The sequence below is a fragment of the Atractosteus spatula genome, chromosome 18 (assembly GCF_055471065.1).
Source record: "Atractosteus spatula isolate fAtrSpa1 chromosome 18, fAtrSpa1.hap1, whole genome shotgun sequence".
Classification (NCBI taxonomy): Eukaryota; Metazoa; Chordata; class Actinopteri; order Semionotiformes; family Lepisosteidae; genus Atractosteus; species Atractosteus spatula.
In genome coordinates this window covers 4,929,060-4,947,050 of record NC_142723.1, presented here as the reverse complement: position 1 = coordinate 4,947,050, position 17,991 = coordinate 4,929,060, and the positions used below count along the sequence as shown (strand labels likewise).

The 17,991-nt window shown below is 39.6% G+C and overlaps 1 protein-coding gene across 4 annotated transcripts in view; it reads right to left on the bottom strand.

The window, feature by feature from the left end:
• clec16a (C-type lectin domain containing 16A) overlaps positions 1-17,991 on the bottom strand; it is a 53,969-nt gene that overhangs the window by 21,964 nt on the left and 14,014 nt on the right. For all 4 annotated transcript variants that reach the window (XM_088936620.1, XM_088936621.1, XM_088936623.1 and 1 more), the window contains 9 exons: positions 12,115-12,340; positions 11,305-11,428; positions 10,424-10,524; positions 9,548-9,667; positions 8,951-9,060; positions 8,706-8,750; positions 6,563-6,613; positions 6,338-6,466; positions 3,892-4,012 (listed from right to left, as the gene is read on the bottom strand). In XM_088936620.1, coding sequence (XP_088792746.1) covers positions 3,892-4,012; positions 6,338-6,466; positions 6,563-6,613; positions 8,706-8,750; positions 8,951-9,060; positions 9,548-9,667; positions 10,424-10,524; positions 11,305-11,428; positions 12,115-12,340 — 1,027 coding nt within the window. The remainder of the gene's footprint in view (positions 1-3,891; positions 4,013-6,337; positions 6,467-6,562; positions 6,614-8,705; positions 8,751-8,950; positions 9,061-9,547; positions 9,668-10,423; positions 10,525-11,304; positions 11,429-12,114; positions 12,341-17,991) is intronic.

The following is a 17,991-nucleotide window of genomic DNA, read 5'->3' as shown; positions in this document are numbered from 1 at the left end:
GTCATTTATAAACTAACAGATCTCGGATATATTACAGAAATTCACCGTGAATGAATGGGATAGCTTATAAATGAACCAGAAATTCTCCCATATCTCGAATTAAACTGTTATGTTCTTAGACTGGCTTGAATTTAAAATGAGAGATTAAAATCCACACTGTGCTTCAGCAACTTCGTATATCTCCTAAACAGAGTATTGAGATTAGAAAGGAAAAGCCTCTCTGGATTCATCACTAGTGCAAGTGAGCTTTTGAACTTCTCTAGTGCAGAGGAAACTAGGTAGACCTGAGACAAAAAAACACACACCTACTTACAACGCCTACCAAGGCTCACTTCCAGAGTACAGCCAGCCTACACATTTGTTTAATATGTAGGTGCTTCTGGATAGGATTACTGTAAAAAGAAATGATGTGTACTGGAAAAGCACAAGTCTGAGCTGACATTGGTCTCTTTAGAGCAAAGTTCATTTTCATTCAATGGAGCATCTGACTCAATTGTACTTTATTACAAGACATCTGCCTGTGTCACAAAAAGCTCTAGTTTTGGTCAAAGTCAGAATACTTGGATTTTTGCCTTGCATCCCACTAGTGGATATCATACTAAAAGCAAAAGTAAAGTTTCCTTTATTACCATCACAGGAAGAATTTTACAGTTAAACACACCTGTGCCATTAAACCATTTGAAAAGCAATTCTTTCTAGAACTTACACTTCTGTAATTTCACAGGTTCTGATAGGACTAACATAAGTTAAATGTAGGGCAGCCATGTGACTGTGTTCAATGGAACTCTTCGAAACAGGATGGGGTATTTTACTAATCCTGCTAACAATCAGACTGTATGAACAGCTGCATGATACTGATTTGTTCAGAAGAGACATTTCGGATTAGCATTTGTATTAAACAGCTGATCAAAATTAGGCATTGTAACACAACACTGAAATAGATTTAATTTTAAAAATGTCAAAAGGTCCTGACATATTTTCCTTTAACATAACTGAAACCAACTGAACAACATTTAAAGCTTTTAAAGCCAAACATGACACACCAATCCCCTGATATTTCTGAAGAGTTCCAAGAAATTGTGGACACTCAAGTAGAGCAAGAGCTGACAAATGATTCTGTAGGTCAGGAGAAGTCACTGTCACAGAGGATAATGAATGACAAGATGAACTTGAGCACACTTAATCATTAAAGCTGAGTTTGTGGTATTTCAAAAGTTGTATTGGTTTTAAAAAGGGGAACTTAAGATTAAATGTTTCAAGAATAAATTATTTAAATACAAATATTATAACAATTTAAAAATTATTTTAATTGAGATTGGATGTAAGATACAGTATAAAGTAAAACTGCAGCAGAAATGGTTACACTAACCTAAGTTATCTCAAACCTGAATGAAGATTCCAGACTAAGCTGGCACTTAGGATTTGGACTGAAAACACGAGGAGGTCAAATCAAAACACTACAAGGAAATAGCTTGCCTGATCTGGGCAAAGTTCTATATCTTCTTTTCCAAACATAACTAAACACCTTCGTAATAAGAAACCAGCAATATCCGGACACTGTGTACCATATTAATCCCAGTTTAAAAGAAACCGGTGTTCTTTTATATATAATCGATGATCCATAATGTTTACATCTGTACATAAAGTGTACAGATAATGGCACACACACATGACAATGTGAGAAACAGGTGCAGCACGTATGCCGTAATAGGCACAGCTACTGCTCATGTTAATGTGGATTGGTATCAACCTTAAACTGTGACACTGAGAAACCTTCAGAAGAGTTATAGGAACATCTTTAAAACCACATCAATGGAGTCTGTTGATGCTGTCTGTACTCTTGGATAGCAGGTGAATTACTATAAATTCACTTGACACTGTTGTTTCCTCCAGTGTTTTATTATTTCCTTTATTAATCGCAGGCCAACATTACTTCAATGAATTGAAAACAATTCACCAACAGATGCAAATGAATTTAACCTGCAAGTCCAGGTTAAAGAGCAGTTCTACAGAGCCTCCTTCCTGCTTGGAGCTGGGCAGCACAGGTACAAACCTTCTTTTATTAGTAAGTCTTGCAACTGTAAAAACATGTTTCCAGAAAAATAGCAGACCTTTGTTTTCTTATGAACATAAAAAAACAATGGCTTTGACTGTAGAAGGATGATGCAGACTCTTGCCCAGAACTAGGAAATTGTGCAAAGAAGGTTCCAGCTTTCTTTCACTATCACAGTCTTAAAACTCTCTGTGGAAAAGACCACACAAGGCTTTGTAACAGATCACTGGAATGGAACCTGGATACAACATTGAGTCACCGCTCACAAACGTGGCAGCTATTAGCTTATTTACTCTTGTTATACAATACTAATGAATTGAATCCTCACAAAGCTAACCTACAATTGTTACCCCTTCATTTTATTGTGTGAAAAGCTGAACTATTATCATCCTTGGCAGTCACATAAACGGAACACACCGGCGAACACTTACCATTTTCAGTGTGCCAACAGCCCTGAAGCAACTGATCAATTGAGACTCAAAAACATCCAGCGGTAATTTTGCCAGTAAGTCACACAGACCAGTCCCATGTCGCTAATTTAAGGTAAGCAATGCTTAAGAACAAGCAAGCTGCAACTTTAGCATTTCCAGAACCACTGGGGGACCTTCGCTGCTTTGCAACATTACAATAAAACAACAAATATCTTTGAAATACTAATTTTTCGAACAACATGACAACTCTATACGTTTTCTTGATATGTGCAATGTAGGGCACAATCACATAAAATCTTAATGGATAGTACATAACTAATATTCCACATGCGTATGTATATGTTTATCTCCTATTTGTTTTTTTTCTTTTGTTTGTCCTACATAAAAAGGTTCTAATTTACTTTTCCACACAATTTTGAAAAGACATTTTGATTGTTTTTCAGAATGCTAACTTCATACCAAATATCAGGTGATCTAGCTTCAGGAAACACAAAGAAATAAGGTCAACTTTTGAATAAGCTGGCACTTTGCAATCATAACTCTTTAACCACTGACCAGAAGATTATAGCACCTTCAACAAAAAACACTGAGTTCTGAACCTTCACGTATTAAAAATAAGCAGAGAGGGTGCTTTGAAAAATAATTCACCACACCCTAAGCAGGTATTTTCTAAAAATCTCTTCATCCAAGTGACTCTCAAACTTTTACAAAGCAAAGCAGTACTGAAATCAAGTGTATGACTGGGATATTTCCTACTGGGTAAACCATGGTCAGGAACTCTGAATGAGTAGTGGCTGCAGGAATGATAACTGTGACAATCTTACCAAATATTTACAATTCAGACTGTGGGAAGGTTTGATCGGGAAATTAAAAACACAGTCCAAAATCATAACACACACAGTTCTACATGAGAAAATCAAGGCATGGCTATGGGCATTTTCTTATGGGAGTGATCTCATGTGCTCTGCCTGTGCCAGCCAGCCTGCATGCATGCAACAGCAAGAACAGGGTCACGCACAAAGAGAAAGGGGTTCTTCCCCAGGTGTTCAGATGTAGGGCAAGGCAGAAGACTCTACACCAGCGAGAAGCAGCTTCCTTAGGTCAGAGAGCAGAATAAGACACAGCTGCACGCCCAAGGATTTAATCAGCCCTAATCTTGTGCAGAATTTTTAGAAAAAGAAAACCGTCGGCTTTTATCACAGAGCTTCTCAGAAACAGCTTCAGGGGTGTCGGGGGGACTGAGCTGCTCATTCTTATTTCTGGTCTTTCTTCTGAGTCCGTTCAAATTAGCATTAAAATTAAACTTTTGGCTTAAAACAAAAAACGCACACAAAAAACAGAACTCTGCTTAAAAGTTCACTCATCCAGGCACCAGGAGCTTGAGGACTCTTCCTCAGCTCTACTTACTCAGATCCAGCACGTCGTCGGTTTTGATGAGGTCCTCCTGCCTCGTGAGAGGGAGCTGGGTCTCTGGCTCACCTTGCAGTTGTACAGATAGTGAGCGCAACATGAAGAAGACACGGATCGCCTGCAAAGATCGCCACAAATACTCCTCTTACACATCAGGCATGACTCAGGAGGCTCTCCTCCACAGGGTCCATCTTTCTAGGACTTGTCCAGACTTAAGCACCAGCCAGGATTTCACCTGCACCTTGGCAGCTTCTCTCTTTAAGGTTTGGACTGAATCAGAGCCAATATTACTGCAGCCAGAAGGCTACTGGTTTTAGTTTTGCTCTCTTGGGCTCTAGAATAAGATCTGAGCTGCGACTCGATTGACAGGTGTTAGACAACACTACTCCACTGACTTTGGGCTCGTGTGTCTGGTAAGTTCCTATCCTGGGCTTAGAAAGATAGTTGGAAAAATACATGTTCAGCAAGGAAAGTACTTTATCCCTATGAATTAGAATGAAATACTACTGTGTAGAAGATAATTTAAATCTCGAATCAAAATTTCAGAAAAATGGCAATACTTAAAAAGACATTTTAATATGGTCCAAAGCTACTTTTAAGTAAGAACTAGTGTATAGACCAAACTGTAGATCTTTTAACAGAAGTAAAACTAAATCAGGATAATCTCGAGATAATACTAATTTATGTTACACTTAATTAGCTGGGTTAAAATGAAACTCTACATGTGGATGTAAAAATATTGACATGAGTCCAAAAGTTCTATTGAAGTGCTGTTCTGACAAGGTTCAGGAACAAAAAGCTTCATATTAATAGCATAAGGAGAAATGGCCCACTTGTTAATATGCATGTTTGTGAGAACAGCTTTTCTTTCTCAATAACAGAGGCTATCGGTTCAGAGAAATTTCCAGGAAAGACATAGAGGCAAGACTTCACAGGCACTAAACAGTAATAAAAAACTGTACGACACACTTTTTTTGTTTATTTTTGGTGGGGGAGTGGGCTGGAGTTATTTCCTAGAACAAATTAAATTTCTCAGGAGTCTATTCTCCACAAGGCTAACATCTGCAAGAGCAAAATGATTCTCACAGTTTAAACTGACAATCATCTTGAAATTTAGCCTCTTCTTATAGACGCGTCTTTAATCTGATCCATTTAAAGATGCAAAATGGCTTTTATATGTTGACTTGAATAGTGGGTTGCTGCACAGCTGTAGTTCTGAGATTTTTCCGTTTGAAACAGATTTCCTCTCAAATCTGGAGCCTCTTTACCTTCAATACAGAAGTTAAGAACGGAAAACCCATCCTTCAGTTACATGACATTACCATGAGGTAAAGATTGCACTGACATCTCTGAAAGTCATTACAGCACAGCCCTGTGCTGCCTTACAGTGTTAAGAATGTTGTGATAATAATAATTGCTTATACTTATATAGCGCTTTTCTGGACACTCCACTCAAAGTGCTTTACAGGTAATGGGGACTCCTCTCCACCACCACCAATGTGCAGCACCACCTGGATGATGCGACAACACCCATAGTGCACCAGAAAGCTCACCGCACATCAGCTATCAGTGGGGAGGAGAGCAGAGAAATGAAGCCAATTCACAGATGGGGATTATTAGGAGGCCAAGACTAGTAAGGTCCAATGGGAAATTTGGCCAGGATGCCGGGGTTACACCCCCTACTGTTTTCGAGAAACGGCCTGGGATTTTTAATGACCACAGAGAGTCAGGACCTCTGTTTTATGTCTCATCCGAAGGACAGCGCCTGTTTACAGTATAGTGTCCCCGTCACTATACTGGGGCATTAGGACCCACATGGACCGCAGGGTGAGCGCCCCCTGCTGGCCCCACTAACACCTCTTCCAGCAGCAGCCTTAGTTTTTCCCAGGAGGTCTCCCATCCAGGTACTGACCAGGCTCACACCTACTGAGCTTCAGTGGGTAAAGCAGTAGTGCATATAGCTCTGAAGGTTTAAATAATCACCAAAGAAGACAAACTTCAATGGATATTATGTGTTCATACAGTGTTTCAATAAAATTAGTTAGGCTGTCCAAACCAATAGGTTGTGATGGGGCTGCACTGGGTTTTCTCTGTAATAGGTGGAGCAGTGGTAGGTCTGTGCCATAAGAGACAGAGATGCTGACACAATCATTGTTTTGCGGTTAAGTCAGGTTGAGACTTCTCACAGACTACAACAGTGTAACAGAGCACAGTTTTTGAAGATGATCCATGAAGACCAAACTTCTCTTGTTAAAGTATTGGGACATATCTAGACCAACTCACTTGTTCAATGCAGACATAAGTATTATTCAGCTTCTGTGATAAATAATAAAAACACTATTACAAGCAGAGAGTTCCTCAAGGTTGACTTCGCCTTTCGTCTGGAAGCAAAGACACACCAAGATGAGCTTCATGTCTGAGAGTTATTTGTGAGCTGTCTTACCCTCCTTGTCCTCTCCACATCTCCACAGGGTAACCTTTTCACAAAATCAATGCCAGTCAGTGGTGTGCCAGTGGGGGGAAGAAGAATGGAAGCATCCATCATAAGGTACTCCACGTTCAGAGGTTTGCTCTACAGGAATGCAGGGCAAGTTAAAATATCATGACGTTTGATTTTGTTATTCCATACATTTTCAACAGAAACAGCCGATGAGAAAACAAATCTTACCGTCATACTCCTGTACTCATCTTCAAACATATCAAGGAATATTTCTTCACCCTGTACATATGAAAAATGCTATTGTCAGAAAAAGAGAATAACATAGTTGTACAGTTGTATGCACACGTTTGGACACCCCTGGCCAAATTACATGTTTTGTTGATTTTCTAAGTGAAAAGAAGTTAACACAACCTCTGCAGCGAACAAACATAAACGTGACATATTTCTGCAAATTTTAATGCACAGTTACTATTTATTTGCTGGATTTACCAGATTGAGAAAATAAAACAGTAAATGTGGCATGTGCAAAAGTCAGTCAGTACTTAGTAACACCTCCATTGGCAGCAATCACAGCCTCCAAACGCTTCTTGTAGCCAGCTAACAGTCTTTCAATTCTTGCTTTAGGAATTTCCCCCCACCACTCTTCCTTGCAGAACGCTTCTAGCTCAGAAATATTCTTCGGTCGACTTGCATGCACTGCATGTTTGAGATCTACCCACAGATTATCAATAACATAATAAGTCCGTGACTGTGACGGCCATTCCAAAACCTTAATCTTTCATTTCCTGAAGTAGTTCATGGTTGATTTGGAGGTTTGTTTTGGATCATTCTCTTGTTTGAATATCCAACCTCTTTTCAACATCGGTTTCTTCACTGACTGTGGCACATTTGCATACAACTGTACCTATAAACCCCACTGCCTGAGAGCGGTCAGAGACTTCCAAAGGAAAGTGTGAACACGCACTCGCTGGCAGTCAGGGAGCCCCACTGCACATTGACGTCCCCCCAGACATCTCTGCAATAGGATGTTTTCTTGAAGGCTAAAAAACATTCTCTATAATTAAAAAAAATAATAATATTCCACAACTGCGACTTTTTCACAACTCACCTTTTAACATGTTAAACCTTCATACCAAGATCCACATCTAGAGATGTGACCTAACCTTAACCTTGTATCTTTTTAGATTTTAAACTATTTTAGCAGTTTCCGGAAGCTCTGTAAAAAATGCTCAGCTCAGTAATATTTTACACAAATGGCCATATAAAATTTTTTCAAGGAACTAAAATGTAAAAGATTTAACACATCAAAACATCTCGTTTCACACGTATAAGCCTATACATATATATACACACATGTATAAGGATTTCTTTACCGAAAATGGACTTCCAACCCAAAGTGATGAGCATTGGTATATCATAAACATTCAGACAAATCATTGGGATCTGCAGACTGTTGATCTGTAGTAAATAACAGCTGTTTATATTCTCTTATGGAAGTGCATTTAAAACTGAGAACAGTAGGCACTTGTTTACCCAGAGTATGTTGTGGGAGTATGTAACAAGCTACCCAGCCATGCTGTCGGTGTCTTTCAAGAAATGGCTGGATGAGATCACTGGATCAATTAACTACTAACTACCAAATGGGTTCGATGGCCAGCCTCTGGTTACATTCTTATGAAGGAACCTTAGCATGTAATAAAACATGAGATATGAGATAGAAACAACAGTCTTTGTGCTTAACTCAATTCTCATATGAAAGGCAAAGCAGAAAGTCTGATAATTCCAAGTTTGCCAAGCAGGGATCAGCAAAGGCTCTTCCTTCAAAATAAATACAGACACCAGGGAAGGCGACTGATTCACAGCTTTAAAGACACACCCATGTCTCCAGTTTATTTGTCTGTTCACTTCAAAGGACAATACTGGAAGATTCGGTTTGAGAAGCACAATAAAATCAGTTAAAGCATGGGCTTTAAAGGTAACAAATGTTGACAGCGAGAGATGATGGGAGATAAAAGCGCTCTCTCTAATAAACTTTAACTTTCATCACAGGAGTTCAAAGAAAGGCGTGGCCTTTCAAAGAACAGGGATTGCACCATCCATCCCTAACGTGAGGGGAACAGGCGACTTGCGAGGCGGCACAATTGCTTTAACCTGGAGCTAAGGCAATTCCAAGTATCTGAAATATGAAAGCATTCCGTAAACGTCCGTCATCATGGATTGATCATCGCGATGTTACACAAAACCATCATGTAGGAATTCAAACTGCTTCCTCTCTCGTACCACATTCAACAAGCACACAGTGTGACAGGTCACCGGTACTGCATGTTCAGGAAGTAAAATCACGTCAGTGTGAGCTGGAGTTTGCACTTGCCTTGTAAAACCTCCGCAACAGGTGGAGACTCTCCTCTCTGGCACCCTGAGGGGAGACAGACAAAAGCAACAAAGAGAGCTCTTCAGATAACTCTACTGCCTAATTCAGAAAGATGTACTATACGTGTCTAGGTTAATGAGGTGGAACAGAATGGGTGAATGAAACTGAAGACAATGAATACTGTCCTCTCGTTAGACAAACTTCTAATGACACAGATGTAACGGATGTTTTCCATTTCTTCTTACCTCTAAGCAGGCGAGATGAATGTCTTTGATGATGCACCCACTTTCAGACAGAACCAGCTGTTTCAGCAGCAGACAGCTAAGTTCAAGAGTGGCCAGACGTACCTTTCCATCTAAGGAGGAAAAAAAAAATCGAATTTTCAGCTTCCCTTTTACAAAAGCATTACATTACTCTAAGCTTGAGGACAAAGCAAACAAAAAGGATGAAAAAGCACTCTGCATTAATTCAAGAGTAATGTATGCTATGTAAAGCTCACATGTCAATACGCAAACATTTGTGGGGGAAACTTGATTTAAAAGTCACAGAAGTAAATGCCTTTCACGTGACTCTGGTTTTACATATTAAAAGTTTTAGTTAGTAATATGCTCCCCTGCGCGTTACCTATGGTCACCTGCGTGTGTTAGACCAGGAATCTTGTAGACAAACCAGTATCTCACTGGAATTTCACACGGTCTAAAAATACAAGCATTATCTAAAACCTGCCTTCAGGCAAAATAAAAAATGTATTACATATGTGTTAGAACCCTTATGAGAAAAGCATTTTTATAAACTGGAAATGCAAACTTTTGGGTAGCAACAACCTAAAGGAATAGCCATACCTGGCTGAGCAGCCTGATTCATCACCCTAATAAGTCTCTCTGCCAGGACATGGCTGTATGAGCTCCTCTCCACCTGTTGTCCAGGAAGATGAATCTTCTCCAGAAGCTGTGGGTTGATACCTAAGGAATAACAAAGGAACCAAGCTCACATTCTTCACATAATGTCCTCCTTGCTTAACGTGACAGTCATTTCTAATGTAGGCCCTAACAAAACCCAACTTAAAACACAACTGAGTTTTCACTTTCTAAATGAGATACGTCAGTGTCTGAAATGAAGAATTTCATCTTTGACGAACATGTAACAGGTTAATGAGCAACAGGAAATTCCTGGCCCAGCAGTAAGAAACCGCTCATTTAAAGTAAGAGTGTCCAAATAAAGAGAGTTCATGTCAGGACAGGGGCGCAAATCAGGTTGATGTCATAGGTTAGTAAAGTTATGAGAGAGGTGGTTGGGCAAGGACCCAGTGGTACATAATAGGAATAAAAGTATTCATATGAGTGCATATTAGTTCACTTAAGGAGATGATGGAATATTGTTCATATCCCTAGAGAGAGATACTGAATAAAGTTATACCAACATCACTGTGGAAAAACACTTTCACAAAAAAACAAAAAAACGCTCCAAAAAATAGCTCCATATTTATGACAAACAGGCAATTTCTGGTTAGAACAGGGCTGTGTAAACTCTGACCCTGTGAGAATTGTTTCCAACAAGTTTGGAGTAGCCAAAAGGTCACATTTCCATGACCTTCGAATACAAACACAACAAATCGAACGTTTCACCGAGTGAGCCGTGCACTAAACGTTTGATTGCCTTTTCCTGGAACGTCTAATTGTCTCTTCCAGGAAGAGACAACGTCCTAAACATCACTTTACCTTTGCTGTGGGACATGGCATAAAGCAGACACAGGACAAAGAGAGCGTAGTAATCATCGGCAGTGCAGTCCAGCGCATTGTACACCATGTCCAGAAAAGGCCTAGAAACGACACGCATACCTGTAAACATACCTAGAAAATGATGGTTACCTCCACTGCGGAGTAAATGTCCGACGAGATAACACAAATTCCTGCAATTCAAGTTCAAGAAGCTTCCTTTGGTTTTATTTCTAGGAATTCGCTATTTTATCTTGAAATGGAAAAAAAAAAACCCCAACTCAAGACAGAAGGTGGTAGCAGGAGGATTGAAATTTTCATTAAGATAACCACTATGAAAGAATTTCACTGCTGTTCGAGTACAGTTACAAAATGAATGTACGCAAAAAACACAAGGTACCCTTTTTTCATAAAGCCTGTTCTAACGGTATAATGCAACCAAAAAAACAAAATCAAGCGATGCTTTAAATTTGACCTACAGGCGGAAAATACTAATTGATTCAGCATTCCATCTCTCTGAGCCTGACTTTGATGTTACATTCTGTAAATGTACATGATGTGTACCAGTGTTGGCCCAGATCAGCACATGCTCTGTATTCATCAGTGCCGGCATCAGCGTTGGCTCTAGTACCTGCTCTGCATGACTCTGTGAAAGTGCATGCGCCACAACAATACCCGCTGTGTGATGATGTATCAAAACAGACTGCAGAACAATATCTGCTCTTTGTTCATGTGCCAGTGCAGGGTCCTGCACAGTACCTGCTGCATGTGAGTGTCGGTGAGCCGATGCAGCAGTTTGTCAGTGCAGGGCCCAGGTTACCACCATCTGATGAGTGCGCACCAGTGTACACCATCTGATAAGTGCGTCCCTGCTAAAGCATCACCTGCTCCTCAGGCTGTCAGCTCCTGCAGCTGCTGCGGCACTCTTCTCTTCATCTGTTGTGTTTTGCTCTGTCAGCCCCGTCATCTCTGAAATCTTACACTTCTCCATCACCACCATTTCAATTTCTGCAAGAGAGCAAGGCAAGAAGAGTTTCTTTTCTTCATGGGCACACGACATCAGATCAGACACACATGATTTGCTCTATCCAAAACATTTTGCAGCTCATCTCTCTTAGTTCAAGCTTCTTAACCTATGTAAAGACTATTCTGGGACATGGGAGCCACAGTGTGCACAGCATGGAACCGAGACCTTCACACAGCAACTAGTTGCATGGATATTTACCCAGTATATGGAAAAATGTTAAAATCGCAGCTAATGAAAGGGCTGAAAGGACCCTATTAGAGTCCTAAAGGACTACAGTATGAAAAGAAAGATAAATAAAAAGGTGGAAAACCAGGACAGCCAAAGCTCAGGGTAGAAAACGAATGTTGTAAAATGGGTTCTAGGCAAAAAGCCCCGTGCCTCCTGTTAGGTCCTGCAACTTTGCAGGAGCTGAAGTAACTGAATGGTCTGCACACTACTTTAGCCAAAGCACTCACATCCCACACTTTGAAGAATTGATTTCTGGGGGGGGGGGGTCACATAGCTATATAATTAAATAACCACTATGCCGAAAAAAAAATATCAAATACAAAGCTAAGGAATATCATATAGTGTTAATGTTACATCAGCACTGAATATCTAGTCCGTTTTATATAATCAGTAGAGCAGGCAAGGGGGCAGAAGGTCCATTCAGCACAGCGCTACTCACCTTCAGTTTCGCCACTGGTCTTGCTGCCCTTTGAACTCTCTGGGCCTTTAGCTTTATCAGGTTCTTCCTGTGCTTCATCGGGACCTTTCTCTTCCTCCTCTTCCTCGCCTACATTCTTGTAGTTGGGTCTTTTCTGGAGTCTCTTTCTTCCTCTTTGTCGATTTATTTCCAAGGACTGCTCCAAACTCTCAGCAGGCTTTGTGAAACGGCGAATACTACTGTTTGACTTGTAGGACAAGAAAGACAAATGAAGCGTCGTTTATGCGCTCACTTTTACATGATATTTCTGTTTGCTTGTAAAAGAAACTCTGTTGATGGGGTAATCAGTCATGTTCTCGTGCAGCAGAATATAAAAATCACAAAATATAGCAAAAACTTGCACTCTTCAAATTTCAGCTACTGAAAATAGTTACTTAGCATAGAATTTTGCATACCAAAGTAATTTCAGAAATATTCAAATGATTGTCCATTTTGATATTGTATCCACAGTACAATTAGCCATGTCATGCTTTAATAAAACCTTACTTAATGTAAATAGGAGAAGCAAGGTTACAACACAATCCTGTTGGACACTACCTAGAATATGGTCAGGAGTATTTTATAAGCCAAATGACCAAAATTAACCTAATGGTGCTTTGAAGTTTTTTTTATTTCTGAATTGCAAAAATTAAATACTGTATGGATTTAAATATGGATTTCCAACATACCTACAGGGAGCACAGTGTTGCAGTCTAGAAATATTTAGAGTGTAAATTCGGTCCACTCTTAAAGCCAACTAACCAATCAACATTTCCACTGCACCACCTTAGATCCATGAAGACATGGTTAAAAAGAATGCCAAAGCACCAAATTGTTGGAGGAAATGGTGGTTTCTGATTGCTGAGAAAGTATACTAAGTGCTAAACAATCCCAAATATAAATTTCATACTGTAAGATTTTTTTTATAACCTGCAGCTCCTGGTTAAGAGCCTAATTGCCACTTGCAAAAAGAAGAAGGCAAGGTGTAAGACACTTAGGGTTTAACACAAGATGTTTTCCATCAGAAAGTTTCCCTTCATCTCATATTCAAAACACTTAGAAGCTTTCAAATTTTTGTTTCTCTATTTTCTCTACCTCCATATAGATTAACATTCTTAAAAAGATGTTACTTTTCAAAACTGCTTTCAGCATTAGATATGGGCCTTTAAAAACTTTTGCAGTTTTGAAGGATGTGGTGAAACAATATTCCGAGGGAAGCCAAACGTTTTGACAACGGCCAATCCTAAATCGATTTGGAAATGGCATTGCTAGGTCTGATCCCAGCTTGGAGCCTCAGTGGCTGAAAAGCTGACTGCAAGTTTAACTCTCCCACAGAGCAGTGGTTTTACTAGATTATATCCTCTCCACCCTCCTTATCCTTCTTCATTCCCATCATGCTGATACATAGTGATCGCATTCAATCTCTGATCCAAAGCTGAACAGATAAACACTCTTCTCAGAAGACTCATTTTCTTATCAGGTCTGTTCACCATGCTCTCCAGTATTCTCAGAATTACAACAATACCAACACCTTTGATAAAAGAGATTTCCTCTTCACTGAAAGGCTACTCTTTCTAGGAACCCACTGCCAACAATACATCAAAATACAGAGAAACCAACCAAGAGATTCTACACTCTTCCAAAAGTACACGAAGAAATGACTACTGTGTGATAATTCAACAAACAGCAGGCCCATGCCATTTTTAGTACAGTTACATATCTTTCTCAAATCAAACTGTTTCTTTCTACGAGCTGAAACACTGAAATAGTTCATTAGTTTTAAAAAAATGCATCCCTACAGAAAAACAGACACATTTTTGTGTCAGCACCTCAAAAAAAGCAAACCATGCATTAGAAACCTTCTAAAGAAAATTATTTAAATCACTTTCACGTTTTTGTACAGCATGTACATTAGCTGTTCATGCATTCAGGTATCTAACAAGACTATACTGACAATTGAAATTCTCTGAAAGAATTAGTCATATTGGGGGAAAAAAGCCTGAGCAAAATGGCATGGAAAGCAATAAATCCTTGTCTTCAAGCTGGGAGAAGACGAGCAAGAATGTACTTGTCAAAAGCAAATAGGTCAGGCTACTGTACATCACACCACAGCAAAGTAACACATTTACTACAACATCAATGTCTACTACTTGTATACTTGGAGAATCAATATTAATGTAACTATATGAAGCATCTAACTTAGACCAATTCCAGAAATCATCACCACCAGCATGGTACGTGTATAATCAATTTGATATTTCAAATAAACTCACACCATTGGTGGCACTTTGGACATAACATGGTCGGCATTTAAACATTTTTGGAAAAGTGAAAGGAAAGACAATGGCAGGGATTCATCACGTGTTAATTCAGGATGGCTTGGGTCCAGCTTGAAGCAGTGTAAATGCCATCAGATGGTACTGAGCCACCCTGCACTGCAACCACATCAGAGACGCCCCGGCATCACTACAAACGCAAACCGACAAACCAACCTTAAGTCAGCTAAGACTCAAAAGGGAGTGTCAAAATGCAACATACCCCCTGAATACATCATAAACCTGTCAAGACAAAGCTTTAGGGCACTGGCTTGTGGAAAATTTTGTATCCTCCACTGGTGTAGTTTCCCTCCACTGTGCTCTCTGCCATATTTAATTTTTAATTTCACGGTGGTAAACATGGTGTCACCTGGCTCATATTTATATTACAGAGCCTCTGGAATTCAAATATGACTAAACTGATGCAGATCATTAACTGTCAGACTTAAGCCTGCTTAAGCAGCATTACACTGGTAACTGTAGGCGCAGAGACCAATGTCAGTGTCAGCTGTTAGGTTTGGTGGAAACAGGCTTATATAAATGGAATTACTTCACCTCTGCGCCTAGTGTTTGACTACATTCATGAGCAGGTCATAACTGAGGCTCAAAGAAGGCCAAACTATTTATTCTTGACTGGCAATATCTGAAAGCCTGTTTCGGATGTCTAAAGAATACTGGTGGGAGGAAGAAATGGCGACACTAAACATACGCACCAAACAGCTGTTTAACATAAAAAAACAGTTTTCTGGACAAAAACAAAATCCAAGAGTTAAAATAATACTGCTCGTTCCTGAATATGATTTTTTTTCCCCCAAACCTCCGATCGCTTACTGCTTCTGCCTTTTACTCTGTCCATTTTTGCTGTATCTAATTATTATATTTCATGGGAATTTCTTATGGTTATACAATGAGAAGAGATAATGGAGATAATGTTGTAATAAAGCCACAGGTAGAGAAGAGTGTGGGAGTGCTGTCTGTTGTCATGTTATTGTAAGTAGCTTTCACTTCTTTCAGACTTTCCCTCTTATGCAAAAGAGCTGCAAGCTGAGGTGTTACTGGCACATATAACCTGGTGCAGTCTGGGGCTCACCTTTGCAATAGGCCAAGGCAGGAGATGGTGCAAGATTAGCAGTTGTTTTTGTGCTCTCTCCCATGCGAAAATAACATTTTTAAACCTTCGATACAAGACTAATAAACCACACTTAACAGAAAATGATGCTATCCCCCTGGATAACAGATATAAGTGAAAGTAAGTCTGGTTTCTGTTTTTTTTTTACTGCACTTCTGGGACCTTTACAGCACACTACCCCCCCCACGCTGCCACCATCTGGATTCCAAATAAAAAAACATAGAACAGAATCTTGAGGTTTCTGTATAACAGAAGGTCCGTATCACATCAGTGTAGCTAACAGAGAAAACCCCATGACCCCATGAAAAACCATGAGCTCAGGTGCTGCGTCAATGGGCCAACTACACCATCCTGTCCGAGAAACAAAATTCACCCTAATTCTCATACTGAACTCCAACATGCACACAGGTCCCCTCCTCAAGAATGGGCAGCACATCAACATAGTGGTCTGTGCTACTGACTTACAGCTCAGGCTCACTGCTGACACCTGGGGACACAGCTGTATGGTGTTTGCATGCTTTCCCTTTGCTCACAAGAGTTTAGCTCTCTCCAATTTCCACTGATTAGCTATTTAAAATTGTCCCTTCCTGGGGGGGTGGGGGGCAGTAAATTTCAGATCTGCGGAAGTTTGTTTCAAAAACAACTAGTAGTGGGTGTACAGAGAAACCAAACGACAGGACAAATGGAGCTTGAGATAGCAAATGACTGTCTTATCTACAGCATTTCTTATTTTCTGATCTCAGATTGCGTTATCCTCCCAGAACTTAAAATAAACTAATATTACGAGCACATGAATAAGCAAAACCATGCAATGCCTACAATTCCATGCCGCTGTTTCGTCTCCTCCTATATTCAGAGAAATGGGCAATTGTGGTCAAGACAGATATGGACCACCTGCCCACTCCACTTTCTTGAAAAACAAAATGCTTAGCTTTAGCACTTGAGTGGGAAAGAGGGGAAATTAAATATCTTAAGCCCAAAATAACTTTGCTATACATACAGGCATATATTTATCACCACCACAGGTAATTATCTGGTTACTAGTAACGCCTCCTGCAGCCTCCCATGAGTCTAACTAGAAGCAGTGAGACCACAAACCATTTAAAAAAAAAGAAAGGAAACTGTTGAAGAAAAGCATTCAAACAAATGATTTATTCCCTTTCTGGAATCGGGAATGAAAGTTCTGTACAAACCCTATGCCTGGACACAATGGAGACTTTTCACTGTCAGCAGACCTGCTCCTCAGGATCATTAGAAGTAGAATTCACAATCAGATTAATTCTGATGGATCGGGGTATAATATAATTCAGGTGGATCAGGAAGCAAGAGCAAGCTCAGCTGAAATATTACAACAAAGCCAAGGAGCAAAATATGCATCATTCTGATTTCTACTCCCATGACTAAAAACATTTACAGCACAAACGACTTAGAACTCCTACGTTCTCATAAATTAAGAATGACTGAGAAACTAGAGTTCAGCAAACACTAAATGAAAAATATTCATTTTTCTACATAAAATAACCTAACATCTTGCACGCTCATGTCAGCTTGCACTAATTCTCTCACCTCAACCAGAATATACCTGATGATATAGCGTTTGCTTTGATATCAGAGAAGAGCTATCTGGTTTGAGTGTGTGTGCACTCTGCTGGTAAAACACAGCGACATCCGCAAGCTTCTCAGCTGTTACGGGAAAGAGAAAGTAGGTTAAAAGACTGACAAACCCTCTGCAGGTATTATTATACCACATCTGCACTCGACAGGAAACAACTGCCAATCCCCTGCCTTTCTGGAAGGAAATGGAAACCATAGTTTAGCCAGAGTTAAATAAAACTCCCTGCTTGCACACATACAACAAGAGGAAGAATCCTTGAAATAAAAAGAAAAACTGATGGAAACAAGCAGCAAGTCACTGAATACAGGGGTCAACAGCTCTTCAGCTAATGCGTGTTTGCAAGGCAGCAATGTTAAAAGTTTGTCAAAGTGGAAATCAAGTGCACGACAAAAGTCAAAAATAAACTAGCAAAGCACGCTATGTTGTTTTATAAAAAATGTGTCCTCTAAAACATCTCCATAATATCAAAAAGTTTGCCTCCTGAGCCACAGAAGATCCTCTCCTTTTAGATACAAGGATAGACACTTGCACTGAACTTCACTATCACATCACTCCCTACAGTACCTACCTTTAACTTTATTTAAAGGAATACATTTTCTACATTTAATTATTCTACATTTTCATTTGCACCCAATTATTCTACACTTGCAACATTTCAGATATTGTCTGATTACATGGTAAAAAGAGCATTTCATTCCATAAACTCCACTCATTGGGGAAAATTTGTATTAATACTTGAAAAAAAACTCAACATAGAGGAAAGCTCCCACTTTCACCTTTCAGTTCCTCTTATAAGAAGT